Genomic DNA, 20,798 nt, shown 5'->3' on the forward strand with positions numbered 1-20,798 from the left:
ACAAAGCAAAAGTTGCTTGCAGCCTGCCTACCCTACTTCTCTCTCAGGCAGAAAGTTTAGTTTGAGAGTTTAAAGACTTAATCTCTGAGGAAAAAAGAAGCAAGGAAGGGGTCTTTGTCAGGGAAGAGAATTAGCCAGAGGCTGTGCGGTGGATTTAAGAAAGATTCTTTGGACCCATCAGGTATTTCTCGCAGTATGCTGGAACTAAGAGCATTAGGTAAAGTGAAATAATTTGCGCATCTGAGTGAGTGGAACGTGGTATATACTCACCACACTATTTTCCTCTCAATTACTGAAATTTATTTTATATGTTTACACTCTCTGACAAAATGAAAGCAATTGAGGTAAATGAAGATCATTTGCATCCAGACCCCCAGAGAAATTGGTTAAAAATCATGATGATCTTGGGATGAGCACTGGATGTTATATGTAAGTGATGAATCACTAATTTCTATTCTTGAAATCATTATTACACTATATGTTAACTAACTTGGATTTAAATTTTTAAAAAATCATCCTGATCACTGAATTCCTCTCAGACTTCTTGAATCAGAACTTCTAAGGACCAGAAAGCTATAATTTAAAAATAAGTTTCCTAAGTAATTTTAATCACATTAAAGTTTGAAAATTATTATAAAGGCATAAATTAACATTATTATTACAGAATTTTGTTTTCATAAATTAACATTATTATCATCACACATCTAATTTTTAATACTAGGGGCAAATCTTTCCTACTTCTGTCAGTCTAAGAAGAAATCTTTTCTGGTCCACAGTAAGATGGAAAACTAAGAATAATGCAGTGAGTATGTACGTAACTGAGTAATCACTTTCTCTTTTTCTTGTTCTTGACCCATTGGGGAATTGATTGCTGTGGACAGGAGGATACTAAATCCTTATACTATTCCATTTATTTATATCAACTTACTTCCCTCTAATCTAAGTATCTCTTTTCTTTCTAAAAAAGATTTGTAGAAGAAGGTATCCACAAGGGACAGAGGCTTGCAAGTGCATAGCAATTGATCATAGTCATTGACTATTGACTATTTTTCATTGACCGTGGTCTTCTGTAATTGGGAAGAGGGAAATAGGCATGAGATAGCATTAACATGTTAGCATCTGCATGATCGGTGAGGTACCCTCTAAAGAATATAGTACATTTAATATGAAACTGTTCTATACTGATCCCAAATTATTACTTGTCAGGTGAGGGTTTATGACCACGTAAACATTTTACATGAATTACCCACTAACAACCACACATCAGATTGTGCTAATAGAGGGGAAAAGTGATTGAAGAATGAGATTTGACTCTGCAATTATGGATGGAGTTTTCTAAGGGGAAGGAAATGGAACTATGGTAGCTTAAAAGGAAGCGTCCCTAGGATATGGAGAATGGAGCAGGCTTTGAAATGGCAGAGCATGGCTAGGTTCTGAGAGTCAGTCCACAGGGGACTAGATTCTTCTGAAAGCCTCTTGGTTAAATAGTTTATAATAGCATACCAGGTTTTCCTAACACTCATCATAAAAGACAGTACATTTTTTTCTGTTCTCACAGGTTCAGGCTGGGATTTGACTTTTAATTGTTGACAATTGATCTTAACATCTGCATAAGCTTTTGCAGAGGGTAAATTAACCATAATGCAAGCAACATGTATTGATTCCTTGTTATGTTAGTGTTTTTGGAGAATAAAAGCAGACCACCAGTTCACTAACCCTATCTCAAACGAGGTTATGGAATTATGATTGCCTTTTTTCATGACCCATTGTCTTCGCCAAAGAGAAGTAATAGAAGTGGCCAAAATGGGGGTGCCTGGGTGGCTCAGTCAGTTAAGCGTCCGACTTCAGCTCAGGTCATGATCTCACAGTTTGTGGGTTCGAGCCCCTAGTCGGCTCTGTGCTGACAGCAAGCTCAGAGCCTGAAGCCTGTTTCAGATTCTGTGTCTCCTTCTCTCTCTGACCCTCCCCTGCTCACTCTGTCTCTCTCTGTCTCTGTCTCTGTCTCAGTCTCTCTCTCTCTCTCTCAGAAGTAAATAAAACATTAAAAAAAAAAGAAGTGGCCAAAATGCTTCCCTACTTTGTAACCAACTGTCACCTGGTTGTAAGCAAAAACACTATGGGAACTTAGAACTGCTCAGAGTTTTAGAAAAGGAGGAAGAAGAGGAGTTGTTTTTATTAAGATTCAGGCTGAAACATGGTAATAGAAACTGAATGTGTTTATAAACTGTGTGGGGTGGGGGAAAGGTAAATAATAAAGAAGCACAGGAGATTGTTGTTTGTCCCTGTGTAAATTTTCTTTTAGACATAAAATTAAAATTATATGACATGTGAGATTTACTTTAAAATATTCCAGAAAAATAGTTATAGAATAGAACAAACAAGATAAGCCAATCCTTTAAAATTATTCAATTTGGGTGAATGAAATCCAAGAGCATTTATTGTATCCTTATATCTTCCTTGCATACACTTAAAATTATGTAATAAAAAATTCATGGGGCCCTGGGTGGCTTAGTCGGTTAAGCGTCTGACTTTCGCTTAGGTCATGATCTCGTGGTTCGTGGGTTCGAGCCCCGCGTCGGGCTCTGTGCTGACTGCCAGCTCAGAGCCTGGAGCCTGTTTCAGAGTCTGTGTCTCCCTCTCTCTCTGACCCTCCCCTGCTCACGCTGTCTCTCTCTCTCTCTCTCTCCTAGAAATAAATAAAAAACATTTTTAAAAAAATTCAGTGTGTGTTTCCCATAAAATGGTATCATCTCTGATTTTAGCCAGCTCTAAAACAGTGATCCTATTAAAGTTCTTTTTTCCACATTGAACTACAGAAGTCACTGTGAAGTTTTTATATTTTTTTATGCTTAAATGTCCTAGTTACTCCCAATTTCTCAGTAAAGTCTTATAAGCCTATAGCCTTTAACGGGGAACACAAAGATAAAGCACAATAACATTTGACCTTTTGCATATCAATATGTCTTATAGGCAATTGTAGCAGCATTCTGGGGAAGTCAATGATCCAGAAACTTTTGACCATAATCAGCAAAAATGTTGCAATGAGTGGTAGTCACTTTAGTAGTGGGAGAATTGAGAAAGAACACTAAAGAAATCTGTTCTCAACTAATCTAGTGAACCAAACATATAACTACGTTTGTTCCAAAATATAGTAGAGGAGAATGATCTTTGAGGAATGACTGTGGTATGTGTGCCTGTGTCGATGTTAAGTTACGGACTTTGATTTTGACAGTATTTTAGTCTGCTATTTGTATTAAAACGATTTTCTTTATGAAGTGATGGTGCTAACATATAGTAACAAGGAAAAATACTTTAAAGGTTTATTTTATATTAGCCTCCATAATAGTTTTAGATTATTCCTCAAAATCAAAATCTAGGAATCATTGTCTTTTTTTTTCACTCTCCATTTAGTCTATCCATCTCGTCACCTTTTTTCTTTAGTCATCTCTTTCTCTATGATCATTTTCTTTCTCTATTCTGTAAAGCTGGATTATGTTGACCTTTGTATTCTATCACAGATAACCTCTTGTTCTTTTTGACCACCATCGTGTGCAGACATTGTCAAAGACTCCTGGGGGGCACACAATAAACATGTGCAACAGAAAGATGTATAATATGTAGAGTAACTTGATCTTCCATTTTGCAACAGTGAAGAATAGCGGAGCGGAATAAGCAAACATGTTCAACTCTGTATTTCCAACATTTTTCCAGATGCACTGGTTGATAGTATCATTAATAAAAGTATGTTTAAAAAACAGAAACCACACTTGTTATTTTAATAGAGAGAATTTAATGTAGAGAACTGGTTGAAGAGATTCTTGGGAGGTTCAAAAGATATTTTTTAAAAAAGTATCACAAAGATAGGACATGGAGAAAGCAGCTACCATTATTAACTTGGGGGAAGGGGAAGAGGCTGAAAGGACTGGAACCCAGAAGCTTGGAGAAGAATTTCTGCAGAATTCTCAGTCCTCTTCAAAAGGAAGTTGTCCATCTTGCCTGCAGGAGGGTCTCAGCAGATCCAGAACCCACACCTTGGAATAGAAGATGCTGCCTGGCCAATGCTGGTACCTCAGGATCTCAGAGCCAGTGCTTTGCAAAGATGGAGCCCAGACTTACGAGGAAAAAACTCTACTTGGCTGTAACTGGTACTTCTGAGGGGACATAATGAGGCTTTTTTGGAAATGTATATTAAAAAAACAAAAAACAAAAAACCTAGAAACCTGAATTAAGTGCTGTTCCCAAACTGAGAAGCTATTCCCCAGGAGGCACTATCAGGAACAATCTGGCATCACAGAGCACAGAATACAAGTTTGGAGATGAGAGAAAACATATTAATTACCAGCATGGTGAATTCTTTCTTCTACTCATCACCTCTATATACTCTCACTATACACTAGAATGCCATATAACAACAATGACAATGTTATGCTGTTACCTAAAAGGTATTCAATTATCCTTTATACAATGAAGATGTTCTCATCTACTCCCTAAAAGGGAGACACAAAATCCAATTGGTCATAGAATGTACCACTGGATTTTGTAATTATTCCCCATTTTCAGTCATGTTCCTACCTGTATATTGCATAGCCTAAAGACTATATTATAAAGTTAACAACACACAATCCTTAATAAATTCATAAAGATAAGAATAGGAATGGGAGACAAAGTAATTAGCAACACAGACACAACATGCTAAGGAAGACGGGCATAGTGGCTACGGTACTTGCTTTGTAATAAGTTATAAAATAATAGGTCGTACAGGCTCTACCTTGTAGCATTTGCTGATGTCTGTGGAGTAAATACTTCCCAAAGGCTGATTGGAAGCTGCCAAGGCTGTGGCACTACATATGGAGTGAGAAATGATGCACATGATCAGTTCTTGAGAGTCCATATGCACCTGCTCCAGGGCACCACTGCTTTCATAGTCCTAGAAGTTGAAACCTGGCCATTATGCACTCCTCACACCATTCAAGCAAGAGGCAAAGAGGGTAGCATACTGCCCAGGAGATAGACCCCTAAGGAACAAGGATAAATTGTGTTTGCTGCTACACAGTTGGGAAAAGAAAACTTTCTCTGGAATCTCTTGGCTTCTCCATGGTTACTTCTCATTGCTTCCATTCCGATCAGTAAAGGTAATTGAAAATTAGAGCAAAACAAAGAAACAAGCAAGCAATCAAACAAACCTCAAAACAGACAAATGAGGCAGGTCCACTCATGACTCAGGCCCTTCAAAACAAACATGTAAATCACTATTGGGTAGAGCAGCTACCAGCTTCAACCAGCTGTGATCCTGACATTAGGTAAATGGTATGGGGGATGTGTAATAGATAAAGATCATTGCCTATTAAATTTTGTGTCCCCAAAACCTATTAGAGTTTCCGATACATTTAAGTACTTAATAAATATTTGCTACTAAATAAAATTTATCTACCAAGTTAATTATCTAAATTTTCATTAAACCAAGTGCTCTTTTCAGAACTAAATTATCAGACACATTAATGACTTCGGGTTTGAAATTCCATTGTTTGTTCCCCATAACTGTGTGCCAAAGTGTAACAAAACAGTGACTAAATTAACTTTGCCATCATGATAAAAATCTGAGTAATCCTTATTATATATCCTCTAGTCCCTCACTTTGCTTTTTCATTATATTGATATAAGGGATTCTGGGGAACTGCACGCAAAACATTCACTTTCAACTGACTTTAATGGCAGGTGCAGAGAAATAACAAGCCATTAATTTGAGTATTGCTCAAAGAAAGAGTAGCATCAATCCACCTGTAATAGATATCACTTGCTGATTCTCAGCACCATCCTCACCTTTCAAAAGCTCTCCCAAAGAAAGCTAAGAGCCAAATTTCCCAGACCTCTCCATTAACTGGGAGGTGGAGTAGCTGAGAAAAAAAAGGGAGTATTTGCCACTACAGATGAATGGGTGGGAGTCAGTAGGCAAGTAGCAGATGAAGACTATCTTCAGCAGCCATTGGAATTTTTCCTATTAAGAAATTCAGTGTTCTATACCTTTAGGATCATTAATGGAAGCTTCCAGAGGCTTCCTGGAGTCCTCCTGAAAATAATCCACACTCATACTGCAGGCACCAAGGTCACTGGTGATGATTTCTCTGTTCTACCATTATTTTCCATTTCCTGAAAGTGCCTTTCCTGGCCTTCACATCCTTAGGGGCTTGGAAAACTTCTAGTTATCCATTTAAATGTCTTTTCTGTATCACATTAATCTAGAATGACTGATGAATGATACACCGTTCTATCCCACTCTTTGTCCTTATAAACCATGTGATCAAGATGGATGAAGCACAAAGAGGCAAAAAAAAAAAAAAAGGCAGCAGAGATCAATATTTGTTGATTAGTCTTTGAAATTCATGTGTATTTCCTAGTACCAGAATCCTTAGAGAAGGATTAGATGCACATTTGTCAGAAAATACTGAAATACAGTATTGTTTTAGTGACCACTTCTAAAATTACTTTTAATGCTACCATATTGTAATTCTATGAATCATCAGGTAGCAACTAAGAAGCGGCTGTTCTGAACCATAGTGGAATTATTATTAAATTATATAAATGTCATAGAATGATGGTGGCAATCATATTGATAGCTTGCATTAGTATTTAATATTTTTTCAAAGTAAAAAGCCTGCATAATCTTTTCATAAAACATTCACTACAGAAGCATTATTCTGTAATTTTGTCTGCCTTTCCAATTATTTTCAAATGATATAAAATTATCTGTTAACAGGGGCACCTGGGTGGCTCAGTCAGTTGAGTGTCTGACTCTTGATTTCGGCTCAGGTCATAATCTCAGGGTTGTGAGACTGAGTCCCACATCAGGCTCTGTGCTGGGCCTGGGGCCTGCTTGAGACTTTCTCTCTCTTTCTCTTATGTATATATATAACACACAGGAATATTTCATATATACAAGGCTCTACCCTATGCATGTAGCTTGGGACATTCCAAAGAGCATAATTTACATGCTCCTTATTTCACAGAGAACCTAAGAATGATTATTAATCCCTTCATTCAATAGATCAGCTTGTAGCTGCAGGTTCTAACTCTGAAATACATCTAAAATCTACTCCTTTTTGTCTCCCTTACAGTCACTGAGTAAGCAATCATCATCTCTCACAGACCCGCCTCCTTATTACAGCTTCTATACTTCTCACTACACCAACAGCCCAGTTCATACTCAGCACACACAGTATGGTTTTCAAATGTAAATTTAATCATGTCAATTGCCTGTTATAAAACTTTCAGGGCTTCTTATTTCTTTTATGATAAAACCCAATGTTTCTGTCCAGCATAGTCTTGCAAAATAAAGGGTCTGCATAATTCCCAAGCTTCACCTACTGCACACCACGTGCCTTCCCTTGCCGTGCTCAGCTATCTTTCCCTCCTTTCTTTACCTCCCTTTTCTGCTCCAGCACCTTGCTTTTGCTGTTCTCTCACCCTGGTAAACTCTTTCCTAGTGTTTTTTTTTTTTTTAACTCTTTATTTTCAAGAAATTTCAAACTTATATAAAAGTATCCAGATAGTATTAAGATCTCTCATATAGCTTTTTTTTTTTCTTCAGATTAGAATACTTGCTTTCATAAGCACAGTAGAATTATCACAATCAGGAAATTACCATTGATTAAAACTGATTAAATATTCCCATCTCATTCACAAACCCCATTTGAATTTCATGGATTGTCCCAATAATATGCTGTAAAGGCCTAAGATCCAATCTAAAATTTTATGATACACTTAATGGACATGTCTCATTAGCCTTTCAAAATCTGGAACAGTTCCTTGGGCTCTCCTCATATTTCATGTCTTTGACAGGTCTAATGAATACAGGCCAGTTACTCCAAAGAATGTTTTATAGTGATTTGTGTTCTCCTTAATACATTGTATTAGAAAGAACATCAAGGCTAATTGTATTCCTGGTGATGCTGACTTTTACTGTTTAAGCTAGTGCCAGATTTCTTCACTATAGAGTTCATCAATTAATATATTTATTAAAAATAACTTTAGGGGCACCTGGTGGCTCAGTTGGTTGAGTGTCCGACTTCGGCTCAGGTCATGTTCTCACGTGGGTTCAAGCCCCGCGTCGGGCTCTGTGCCGACAGCTAGCCCAGAGCCTGGATCCTGCTTCAGATTCTGTGTCTCCCTCTCTCTCTGACCCTCCCCTGCTCACGCTGTCTCTCTTTCTCAGAAATAAATTAAAAAAAAAAAAAAACTTTAAAGTATTTTGTCAAAAAATACTTTGAGAGTATGAAAATATTCTGTTCCTCATTAATGTTTGCATCTATTTATGATTTTATGTGAATTACTTGCATGATGGTTGCCAAATGCTGATGTTCCAATTCCAACATTCCTTTTGCACATATTGGTTGGCATTCTACTTTAAAGGACTTGCTGTCTCTTCAAGTTAACATATAATTATATATTTTTGTATATATGGATTTTGAATTTCTGTTTTACTAAAAATGTTGATGATTGTTATCGTTGTTATTTAGACACTCAAATTCTCCCCTAGTTGGTCACTGGAAGCCTCTTCATAGTTGTTGCTGTGTCCTGTTGATTCATCAAACATCATTCTTGGAGCACCGCGTTGCTCCTGCCCATTGAGTTTTTCTGAGCTCATCCTGCTTTGTCCCTGCCCAATCCTTGAAGTCAGCCACTTCATCAAGAACCCCTGGCTCCTTTTACTGGAGAATAGTATTTATAAACCAAGGTCTGTGGGCAATAGTGCTCATTTCAGTTGGGACATCATTACCCGTTGGCTGGCCAGTGGATAGAATTGGGAACTACCTATGCACATGCGTGTGTGCGCGGGCTCTCATACACACGTGCACACACACATCTAAAGCTATTTCTACACCTACTTGTCTACCATTTAGTTTTAAAAGTCATTTTACACTGTCACCTACAATTCTACCTTCCCCTTTCTATGCTGGTAACTCCATTTTTAACAGCTTGGAATTTTATTCCCATTATCTTTGATTCATTTGCTTATTTTCTCCACCCGCCTGTATTGTATCTACCAATCTTCCAGCACCCGTAGCAGAAGCTCACTACCAATGGAGGGGGAAAAGAAGGGGGAAATGGGGAAGGAAGAAAGGAAGAGGAAACCTCACCATGTCTTTTAACCATTTCAATTTCAGCTCAGATGCAACCACCCTTTACATTGGATCCTTTTCACACAGGGACGCACAGGTCAAAAGTAAAAAGGCTGCCTATCTAGTTTTTATAATCTCTTATTTTTAAATAAGTGTCAATTTTTTAATGCTTTATTCCTGTAAGCTGGTTGAAGACTCAGGTTCCTTGAGACCCGTTTCTGCCAACTACTAGCATTGTCACTTGGGCAACAGATTTTAATCCTTATAAGAAGGTGATCATAGTATTAAGATGGCTAACTCAAAGAGACGTAATGAAGAATAAATGAGATCAGAATTGTAAAATTCTGCCATGAGCTTTACCTGGCATGTAGCAAGCACTTAGTCAAAAAATGTTACTTGTTGCCGCTGAAATATATTTTGGTAGTATTGTTATTGATTTCAAGTTCAATTTATATTAATATTAACATTCACACACTTCAGGATTATGTTCTTCAAGAATGTATGTTATCTCCCAAATCATACCTTAAACAGCTACCATTAAACTATCTGTACATTTTTAAGGAAGCATTACAAATTTACATCAATGAAAAATGTTATATACTTGTCAGCATATTATACAAAATAATGTGAATAAATTTATTTTGCTAGACCATCTATTACAAAGAGATACTATTTATTTTCAAAGATGATTCAGGCATTCTACATCCTAATACACAATAAATATCTAAACAATGATGGAAAATTATGTAATATTATTTAACGGCTTATATTTTAATTTAAAAAGTGTTCTTAAAATATTTTATTAATGTCCAAAAATGTTATTGGAATATCAATATATTATGTCAATTTCCTTGATGGTTGCCTTTATTTAGGAAAACAAGATTTTTAATGATTGCTTATTTGTATTTTGTTTTTAATAATCAATTATATTGGTCTTTTTGTACTTTTATAAAGGTTTCATTTCAGCATAGAAATAAGAGCATTTTTTTCTGTTAAGTTTATAAGGTAAACATAAAACTTCAAGCCTTAGAAAACAAAATTTTTACATAAACATACACCTTCTAAAGCACTGTCAATTTACTTGGACATAATGAGAATGAAAATATTTGAAAATCTTCTATTGATATGGAAATGTGCTACTGCCCTCTTCTGGAACATATTTGAATGACAGTGATTTTACATCTCTCAAAGTAGAGAGAAATAAAAAATAGTTTAAAAATATGATTCAATTCGTTATACTCAATTCTGCTCACTTAGTATTTTCTTCTGTTAATTTCCTGACCATGACACAATTCTTTAAAAAACTTATTGGTATAATTTTCTTTTCCTCTTGAGCTAATCAATATAGAATTTCTACAAATTTCCTTCTCACATGGTATCCTTTGAATTTGTATCAAAATTGCAGTAGTATATTTAATGGGAAGCTGAAATATGAAATATAATATTTGACCATTAAGTTTGGGGACGGCTGAAAATACTCATTTTAATGTTTAAATGCTGGCTGGCTAATATGGCTAGTTAATTCAAATGGAAAAGCTAGATAAAATAAGAAAGTGCTGAAAAGAGCAATTATCAATATATAATGTATTGTTTGATGTGCATTGATCTAGGTACAAAGCATTCTACATATATTAACTCACTGTTTTCTCACATCAATCTTATGAGTTAGGTGCTGTTATCATCTTTGACTTACAGGTGAGAAAAAGGAGGCAAGGAGATGTGAATTATTCAAGGTCATTTGGATACTAAGTAGCAGATCTGGCACTTAAACCCAGGCAACTTGATTCCCTGTGTTGAATTCCAAAACTCTCCTGGGTCTCTATGATCAAGGTAATTTACATAAAGATCTGATATATTTATCAGTGATCCCTGAAAAGAACCTAGAAATTTTCAGCTCATCTCTAATTAGATAATTTTCATAAATTTTAAAAAATTGAATAGGTAGACTAGTTGATTCTATTTAATAAGAGTGTGGGCATTCAAATATATGTTTATTCTCTCTCTGATACATTTTTCTCCTCTCCTGTTCCTCTTTCATGTCTATTCTGTGCCAAGTACTATGTAACTTCAGAAAGTATAATTCTGAATAATATAAAACATCTAACCTTTGGGAATTTATAAGCTAATATGGGAAACAGCAGTTGAATAAAATGTGATGAGTGCTGTTCCAAAGGTAAGTAGAACACATAAACAGGTCAAACAAATCCTCAAAGGAAAATACCTTCTAAACTAGAAAAGATGTGTTGATTCTACCCAAAGATAAAGTGAGGCATAGGGAAGAGTGGAGAGCAATCTGGATCCATAAAACAATATGCGCAAAGAAATGCATTAGAAGGAATTTGGAACATCCAAAGAAGCGCATATATAGCAATTGTATATGACTGGGATGTAGAATGTGCTAGGAAAACGATGAGCCAGAAGTAAGGCAGAAACTTATAAAAAACCAGGTCTACCATCTTAAGCAGTTTGTAATTTACCCTGAAGGAAATACAGACCCTTAGGAGGATTTTTAAGAGAAGGATCAGGATTATACCTTTAAATGTTCTGGTTATCTGCATTTTTCTCCAGAAATATGAAGCGAAACGGTGAAGTCTATTCTTTTATTATTACTCATAATAGTATCAGATTTATATTTCATCAGGGAGACTGGACATAAGTGAACACAGCCTCAACCTTCTCTGTTGTGGATTGAAGTGTGTCTCTCAAAAAGATATGTTGAAGTACTAACCCCAGATACTTATGAATGTGACCTTACTTGGAAATAGAGTTTTTGAAGATCAAATCAAGATGAGGTCTTACTGAATCAGGATGGGCCCTAATCCCAAAGCACAGGTGTCTTTGTAAAAACAGAGGATACACACACATGAAGAGAGAACATCATGTGATGAAGAGATTGCAGGGATACATCTTCAAGTTAGGGAGAACCAAGCATTGCCCAACAGCACCAGAACTAAGAAAAAGGCATGGGGTAGACTTTCCTCTACAACTTTCAGAGTTGGATCTTCCAGAACTATGAGAAAACACATTTCTGTTGTTTTAAGTCACCCAATCTGTGGTACTTTGTTTGGGCAGCCGTAGAAACTGAATATACTCTCTCTCCTAGTTCTGTCTTTATACTGACTTTATAAGCAGAATTCACCGAGGGATAGGCAGTTTGTCTACTTATGTGAAAAGGCCATTATTATATTTTGCAAGGCATTTTTATATGCTATTTCTCCCTCTCTGAATTTTCAGTATGGCTATCTATTTAGGTGAATGCAATTATCTAATCACACAAAAGTTTTTATAAGTTAAGTCTAGTGTCTTCTCATTTGCCTGCCAAGATAATAGTGTATGAAGAAATATTCCTTGGCCATGTGAGATTCCCAAGATTTCATGTGGACACAGATGAGATACTGTACATGGATGTGGTTGTAAGCTGGCAGCCTGTTAGCACAGTCTGATCCCTCGATAAGGTGTTATTCCCTTAGCACATGTGAATCCTAGTTTGCTTTCTTTTTTAACAATCATTTTGAGTCAATTTAGACATGTAGTCCGGTCCCTAACATTCCCTCCTGCTCTCTAGATTATCAAATATGTTTAACTTGATGTTCCTGAGTTTGTCACCATCCAGTATCCACCTTGCTTTCCGTAGATGTACCTGTCATTTAGCTATATTATGAAGGGTTGGCACTGATCTGGTGTTTCAGCCAGTACAACAAACCATTGGTATTCCCATATAAAGGGGATTTTGGTATCTCCATTTACAAAGTTCTGATCCTGCAGACCTCACTCTTTTGACTCTTAGCTCCCATTTCTTCCCTGGGGCTCTGACTCTTGACTTTTAGGCCACACCTTTAGTTTCCAGCCCTGCATTTATTGGTTGGATATTATAACTTATTCTGCATCTCTAATTTGGCTGTAATTTACAAGTGGCATGGGCTCAGGAAATGTATTTGTAATGTAACAGAAGCATGTAATGCTTTGGCCATTTCTAAATAAAGAAGTTTAATGTGTCTTGGCATCTCAAGGCTAGTATTACACATAGGAAAAATAGAGGAAAACTTAATATGTGATTTGATTTTTAGAGATTCTGAAAAGCCTCAAACTTGCAAAGGATTATCTTCAGCCTTTGAAGAATGCCTAAATATTATGATTGTTTCATATGGGCCAGCAACTGTGCTGAATATTGTATCTCATTTTCTTCTTTAATTTTCAAAATAGCTATCTGAGATAGACACTAGTATCAATTTCATTTTACAGATAAGAAAACTGAAGTGTAAATTGGCTTGAAAAGTTGTAGAGTTACATCATAGTAAGTGGTTGTTGGGAGCCATTCTGAGCCCACTAGTCGAGAAAACTCCTGGTGAGGTTAAAGCAAGTTTGCACGGTCTCTTGCCAATCAGATGATGACCGATATCCACCCCCACTCAATTATTTCTGCTTGAGCACTGACCCCTAGGGTACCTTGTTGATCAATATCGGGAGTGACTTGTCCCCTTATTCCGGCCCTGGTATGATGATTGCACCTTGTGAAGGAACTTATTGTGGGAACTTCTTCTTTTGATTATGGGAACAGACATCGTGTCTCCAGAAGGTCCTGTTTCCCTCCATACTTTCCCTTGAGCTATGAACAGGCTAATGACCCCTAGTCATAAAAGATTGACCTTTACATGTACAATTCTGTTTCTACCATTGCGTTAGTCCAAGATGTTCATACAGCTCAACATGTAAATCAACTAACCAAAAATGTCTCTCATGCCCTAGCTATTCTAGAAATCATAAAAGTAGACACAAAGGTAAATGCACTCGAAGAGGCTATTCTATGTATTGGAAATAAGCTAAACTCTTTAAAGGTATGGTTGGCTCTCTGGTGCAATAAAGCATGTAACTGGAAAATCAAGTCTTGCCCGGAGACAAAGAGCCTAACTTAGAGAGAAGGAACAGATAAGGGCAGAAGATAAGTTAGTACATACACCTTTGCTAACTGATGGTGTATAGCAGCCCCTTCCCTAAGGCCTACTTTCCACAAACACCTTCCCTTACCCTGGCAGCTGTGATGAGGGTGGATAAGAGTATCTACAAACCTATGACTTAATCTTAGTGTTATTAAAATGTGAACACCTTGTTATTTTCTTAGTTACTCAACTTCACTATAATTGGGGCTGTTCTGCAAGAAGACTTCTGTAAAACCTGTTTCTGTACATTTTCCAAAAACACCTTATCACAAAGAGCTATCCATTGTAAAAATTCCATTTCCTGATGCCATGTTAACTTTTGACCTATAAATAAAGACACCAAAACCGACAGGACAGAGATGCTGCCTGGTGATCAGAAAGGATCTTGGGGCTCTCTCACTCTCTTTTGCCGACACCGTCCATCCTTCAGGGACCCCTGGACCTGTCGGAGATGACGCGGCCTCCGACAAGTGGTAGAGCTTGTAATAGGAAAAAAATAAATCTGACTCCAGGACCACAGTGTTATTGTTTATGTATATAACTTGCATATATGGCCTCTTGTAAACTTGGAACTTATTTCTTTAATGATATGTTTCTCAGCCTAAAAACAGGAAAAAAGTGAAGCTTCTTTAGTTGAATAGAGGGAGGGGTGGAGTTGAGTAGAAGCCCTATCCACTGCCCTCTCCCGCCCCCCCAGGCACTAGGGGCTATGTGGATTAAAGGTGGAACTGATTTGGGGCACCTGGGTGGCTCAGTTGATTAAATGTTCAACTTTGGCTCAGGTCATGATCTTGCAGTTTGATCTTTGCAGCCCCACATTGGGCTCTGTGCTGACAGCTTGGAGCCTGGAACCTGCTTTGGATTCTGTGTCTCCCTCTCTCTCTGCCCCTCCCCTCCTCAGACTCTGTCTCTCTGTCCCTCAGAGATAAATAAAACGTTAAAAATTTTGAAAAAAATTAAAGGTGGAACTGATTTAAGGCTGTATTTGCTAGCAAACAGCAGGTGCCTATCAGAGTGGAACTAACACCTAAAAATGTTCTAGTTATTTATTCCCTGACTGATGGATAAGAGTTAAGGAAAAGAGGAGAGGAAAGAACAGGAGAACACTACAGTATGGAAGTAGACAAAGTAAGAGGGAAAAGTTGAGGGAAATCCGGTTGGCGTTGAGCTTAGGACTACCCAGCTAAACAATACAGATTGCCCCCTACCTAATGATGGAAGGGGTTGAATAAGGGTTCAGCTTTATGATGGTGCAAAAGCCCATTGCCCTTCAATAGAAACCATACTTCTACTTTTGAGTTTTTTTCCAAGCTGGCAGTATGTAGTATGATATTCTCTCTTACGATGTTGGGCAGTGGCCCTGAGCCACAGCTCCCCATCAGCCACATGATCATGAGGGTAAACAATCGACAGACAACCACTCTGTGCCCCTACAACCATGTTCTTTTTCCCATTCAGTACAGTATTCAATAAACCTCATGAGATATTCAATAGTTTATTATAAAATGGACTCTGTTAGATGATTTTGCCTAACTGTAGGCTAATGTAACTTCTGAACAGTTTAAGATGGGCTAAGCTGAGCTATGATGTTCAGGAGGTTAGATGTATTGAATGCATTTTCAACATCTTTTTAACTTACACTGGGTTAACCCCTTCATAAGTCAATGACTATCTGTAAATACCCAGATTAAATGGTGTTAATAACACTAGGGACTCGAGAGCTAAATTCTCCATACTTCACTGCCCAGGTCTCAAGATTAGATTTTTACCTACAATGTTGACACTTCACTGTTTCAAAAGTTTGGACTGTAATTGTCAGTAGCTGAGACTCTAGACTTTCAAATCCATATCACCTAAAACATACTGTGCTTCTTAAAATGTAAGTAACTTGTGGGAGCTACTTTTTCAGAATTTCCATAGGTTATGCTAAGCAATAATGCTGCTCTCAAATAGTTCCTCTGTGCTTTTTAAGATGGGGCTGCTTTTAGGGCTACATTCTAATGTGACAGCTCCCAGTATTTCCTTTGTGTAAAACCAGCTGGACAAATCTGAAACCTGGACAGCACAAGGCTCTGGGTCAGCCTTGAGAGTTAATCAATAAAAGCAGACAAGGCTGCCATGGCTGGCTGCTCAGCGAAGGGTATCATGGCAAGGGAAAGGGAAGCTGAGTCCCACAGTCTGTTCATCCATCTCGTGCACACCAGGAAGCTATTCTGCCGGAAACATCACCCTATTTTCTCTGAAGACACCAGAGCCAACTGATTCGTCTTTCTTTAATGATATCACCTCAGCACTATATTTTTTCTCCTATTAGAAGACAAAGACTCATTCACAGATAAATTGCTTCCCTCTCTGATGACTAGAACAATGATGTAAAGACAGAGATTCAGAATTCTTTTTAGACTATCGTCACATAATAATCAGCATTATTCTTATTCAGAAATAGAACTGTTTAATGCCAGAAATATTTTCTCCCTATTATAAGAACTCCCTTTATGCCCTTGACATTACCTGAAATTATTTGATTATAGTAAAGAAATACTTGTGTCTTAATCATATACAGCTAATGAATTCCTATGAGACAAACTACTTGTGAAATTCCAAGTACTTTTTCATTTAATCATCACAAAATCAAGGCAAATTCTCTGGACTAGTGCTTGTCAGCACCGTATACATTATGAAGTTTACTTTTGTGGTAATAATATAAAAAAAAAGTGATGCTTCTGTCACTCCCATCCTAGAGGTGTTTTGCTTACTCTGCCTAAAAATGGAGAACCAGTTTTAAAAGCCTTATTTGGAAAAGTCAGAAATGCAAAAGCATAAAACTTTGAAAAATTCAAGTTTAAGACACGGGCCACTGTGTTTTCTAAAACAAAACAGAAGGTAAAAAGTGTGTGCTGTTTTGCTATTGTAATTCATCTGTAAAATTCAAAAGGAAGGCAGCTTAATCTATTGTTTGGGTTGGGATTTGTTTGAATATAAATATTTTATGAAGAGGTGGGAAAAAAACTAAAAGTGAAAGAGTTTTAGATGAGAAAATGCTCTCTATTTTTAATGGATATGAATCATAACTACAAATTAAAAAGTAAAAATAAATAGATAAGAAATTCCATGTCATGATAAAGGGTGCATTATATCAATAATTAGATTTCTTCTATTGAAGCGAAGTCTCAGAATCCGTTTATCTGTGACCTCACTTGGCCACAGAAATGGGGAGCAATCTTATTTAGGATGGCTGCTTGGATAGTTGTCTGCATTGATATCGTGTTGCTTCATACAGTAACCCAGAAAAAAAGGATTGAGATGATTAAATCTCATATGATTGTTTTTAAAGGCTGAATTGAATGATTCAACCCAAAATTGTATTTAAAAAGTATATAATGATAAACTACTATTTGGTTAGTTAGAGAGATTGGGCCATCCAGTTCCCTCTTGCTCAGAGGGGGTACCTTCCTTGTTCAGTCCTGCCATATATTGATTTAACTGACCCTGAATGTTCTCGGATTGATCCTTTTAATAACTTTTCAAATTAAAGCAAAGCTTTAAAATGAAGGGGGAGGGAAAGGCATAATCTTGATGAGAGAGATACCACACTAGGGAAAATGAATATAAGCTAGGCATCTACATCTATGAATTCTGTTGACCTGGTCAGTAATGTGGGTGAGTGCTAGTGATGAGCCGATCAAATGAATGCCACATTGCTACCGTGCTGGAAAATTTTAAGCTTTATTCCATCTTTTCAGATTGCTTTTTATAAGCATCCTTTTGAAGAACAGTAAAATTGGGGTGCCTGGGTGGTTCAGTTGGTAAAGCACCTGAGTTGAGCTCAGGTCATGATCTGATGCAGTTCATGAGTTTGGGTCCCACTTTGGGCTCTGCACTGACAGCACACAGACGGTGCTTCAGACCTCTGTCTCCCTCTCTGTCTGTCCCCTGCTTGCTCTCTCGCTCTGAAAATCATAAACAAACATTAATAAAAATAAAGAACAGTAAAATGACAGTTTTGCAATTCTTTTAATGGCCTTTTCTTAAGAAAATTGTATTCTCAGAAACATTAATGCCACTCTTATCTAAAAACCTTTATCTTCATTACTATGAGACTGAATATAGCCTGAAAAGGCAAACGGGGACAGAATAGCAGCTGGGATGCCAATATGGTTCTTTATAGGTACATGGTACCTCATTCGGTACTGCCTGGGTACCACAGGGAGGGTTTTTGCTTATTCATATAAACCAGGTGTTTTTGATTTTGTTATTATTGGTGGCTGTGGTGGTGATATATGCGTGTGTATTCTAACGGGAGTGCTAGGAGTGACTGGTGTGTTAAAGCAATAGCAGAGCCCAAAGGGCACTGAATTTAGGACAAGATAATGTTCCAGGCTTTTTTCTCCTTTTACCTCCACACAATAGGCATCTTTTAGGCAATGTTTTAGATGGGGACAGATGTCCAGTAACTAGACACATCTGCCAGTTTTGGAGTCAGTCATTGGAGGCAAGGCAACATATGAAACACTTTACTCCAGTGGTACTTATGAAGGTAAAGTATGCTATACTCAGTAATGACTAGACAGTGCTTTCTTCAATATTTCCTATAATTTTCTAGAGTTTTACGTTTTTATCTTTTTATCAAAACTTCATGGCTCAAAACATTTACAAGTAAAATTTATGGGAAAATCCATGTAATTGATATAATTGGTATTGATTTTACTCATATTTAATTGACATAGGTACGTATCATTTCTGGGAATGTTCAGGAAAAAGTGAGCAGAATAAACTCAAAAGGAGAAAGATACTTTACTTTTCAAAGTATGTTTATTTTAATAATTTTTTAATGTTTATTTATTTTTAAGAGACGGAGAGAGACAGAGTGTGAGTGGGGGAGGGGCAGAGAGAGAGAGGGAGACAGAATCCGAAGCAGGCTCCAGGCTCTGAGCTGTCAGCACAGAGCCTGTCGCGGTGTCACAGGGCTTGAACTCATGAACCATGAAATCATGACCTGAGCCGACCTGGTGCTTAACCAACTAAGCCACCCAGGTGCCCCTCAAAGTATGTTTTAAATTATGAATTCCAACTTCTATCCACCTAAATTATTTTCTCCCATTATCACAGCTATTGCATCTTCATTTTCATTCCATTTGATTGAAGACAGTTAGAATTCATATTTACTTGTCCTTTTCATCTTCTTCATACCCATGGTTCCTAAACCAAGAATGAACATTAGAATAACTTAAAAAAAAACCAAACCAAACCAAAGCAGCCATTGTCTTGCATCAAATCCCAAAAGAATTCACATTTAATAGGTTGGAAATAATGTCTTTAAGTAACCCTAAAGCATAATTATAATTAAGAAACACTACATCTTGGGGCGCCTGGGTGGCTCAGTCGGTTGAGCATCCGACTTCGGCTCAGGTCATGATCTCACAGTCCGTGGGTTCCAGCCCCACGTCAGGCTCTGTGCTGACAGCTAGCTCAGAGCATGGATCCTGTTTCAGATTCTGGTCTCCCTGTCTCTCTGCCCCTTCCCTGCTCGCTCTCTGTCTCTCAAAATAAAATAAAGACATTAAAAAAAATTAAACACTACATCTTAAACTTTCTGGGATCACTTGCCCATTTGAAGATTCTATAATGAAAGTACCTTCTTCATTTAAAAAATGCACATGAACATAAACACATGGAAATGCAAATATCATAAAATTACATTCCAACACTTTGTTGCATCAAATTGTATGACTCCCTCCTTATGATTCCAAGACCTAACTGTGTATATTTCTCCCCTTCATTTTATCCCACACTCAACACTCTATTAGCCCTAGTTCCTCTCCCCGGCCTCCTTTTCATTTGAAAATAGACAACTTTGACTATGTTACATCTGGGTACAATTCAGGCCAGAGTTTACAGGTATAATGGAAAGTAATACAAAAACACGTAGCCTCAAATTTTAGAGCACAGAGAAGGATAGCTCATATGCACTACTGCTTGATTAAATACTATGCTGTCTGGGAAAGTGTGGGAAAGGGGTCTCCCTGACAAAGAGGAGAAAATGGATCAAAATAAATAGTTCACGTTAATTACAATAGTGCCTTGGCTTAGTACTAAGAAAAAATTAGGTGCTTGAACAGACACTAGAGAAAGAATGAGCAAATGAGTAAATGAACGAACAGCTGAAGAACTGGCTGAAAAAAAGAAGCAGAAAGGAGAAAAGACCTTGCTCTTTTCATGTTTAGTTGCCTCATCTGCTAAGTGGGAGCATTAGAAACAGTTTAGGTTCTCTTCCATTCTACAGGATTCCTGCATTCTTCATATTGCTGGGTGAATAGAGGGAGGAGATCTATTCTCCAGGGGAAGGCAGGTATCCAAACTGTAGATAAATGGCCCTTGGCAAGAGAGGGGAGTAAAGGGGGATGGCGTATTTGACAATCTATAGTCAGGACAAGCTAAAGGCCAGTGGGTAAATTAAATATTTGGTACAAACTTTGTAATATTGGGGAAGCTTATAAAAACTATTGCTTCAATACAAAAATAAACAAAATTTATTACTTCAACTTCTGAAATAATGAGGCAGATCTATGTGCTTTCACATGAAACACTGTCCAGAATAAATTATTCACTGTAATAAGTAAGATCCAGAAAACAGAACACAGAATGTTATTATTTATGTGATGTGTCTACACAGAGCATCTCCAAAAGGATACATGAGAAACTGGTAATGGCGGTGCCTTTAAGAATGGAATCAGGTGGCTAGGAG

At 37.3% G+C, this 20,798-nt stretch overlaps 1 protein-coding gene across 2 annotated transcripts in view; it reads right to left on the minus strand.

Annotated features, from left to right (window-relative positions):
• Positions 1 to 17,869: 17,869 nt before the first annotated feature.
• The window catches only part of SLC6A15 (solute carrier family 6 member 15), a 44,682-nt gene continuing 41,753 nt past the window's right edge, over positions 17,870 to 20,798 (minus strand). The window contains exon 13 of one of the 2 annotated variants that reach the window (XM_077748141.1): positions 17,870 to 18,003. In XM_077748141.1, coding sequence (XP_077604267.1) covers positions 17,885 to 18,003 — 119 coding nt within the window. In that variant the 3' untranslated portion in view covers positions 17,870 to 17,884. Of the gene's footprint in view, positions 18,004 to 18,882; positions 19,253 to 20,798 lie in introns of those variants that run through there. The other variant, XM_077748142.1, reaches the window with a different exon arrangement.

The sequence above is a fragment of the Crocuta crocuta genome, unplaced genomic scaffold, assembly GCF_008692635.1.
Source record: "Crocuta crocuta isolate KB4526 unplaced genomic scaffold, BGI_CrCroc_1.0 scaffold79, whole genome shotgun sequence".
In the NCBI taxonomy this organism is placed as follows: Eukaryota; Metazoa; Chordata; class Mammalia; order Carnivora; family Hyaenidae; genus Crocuta; species Crocuta crocuta.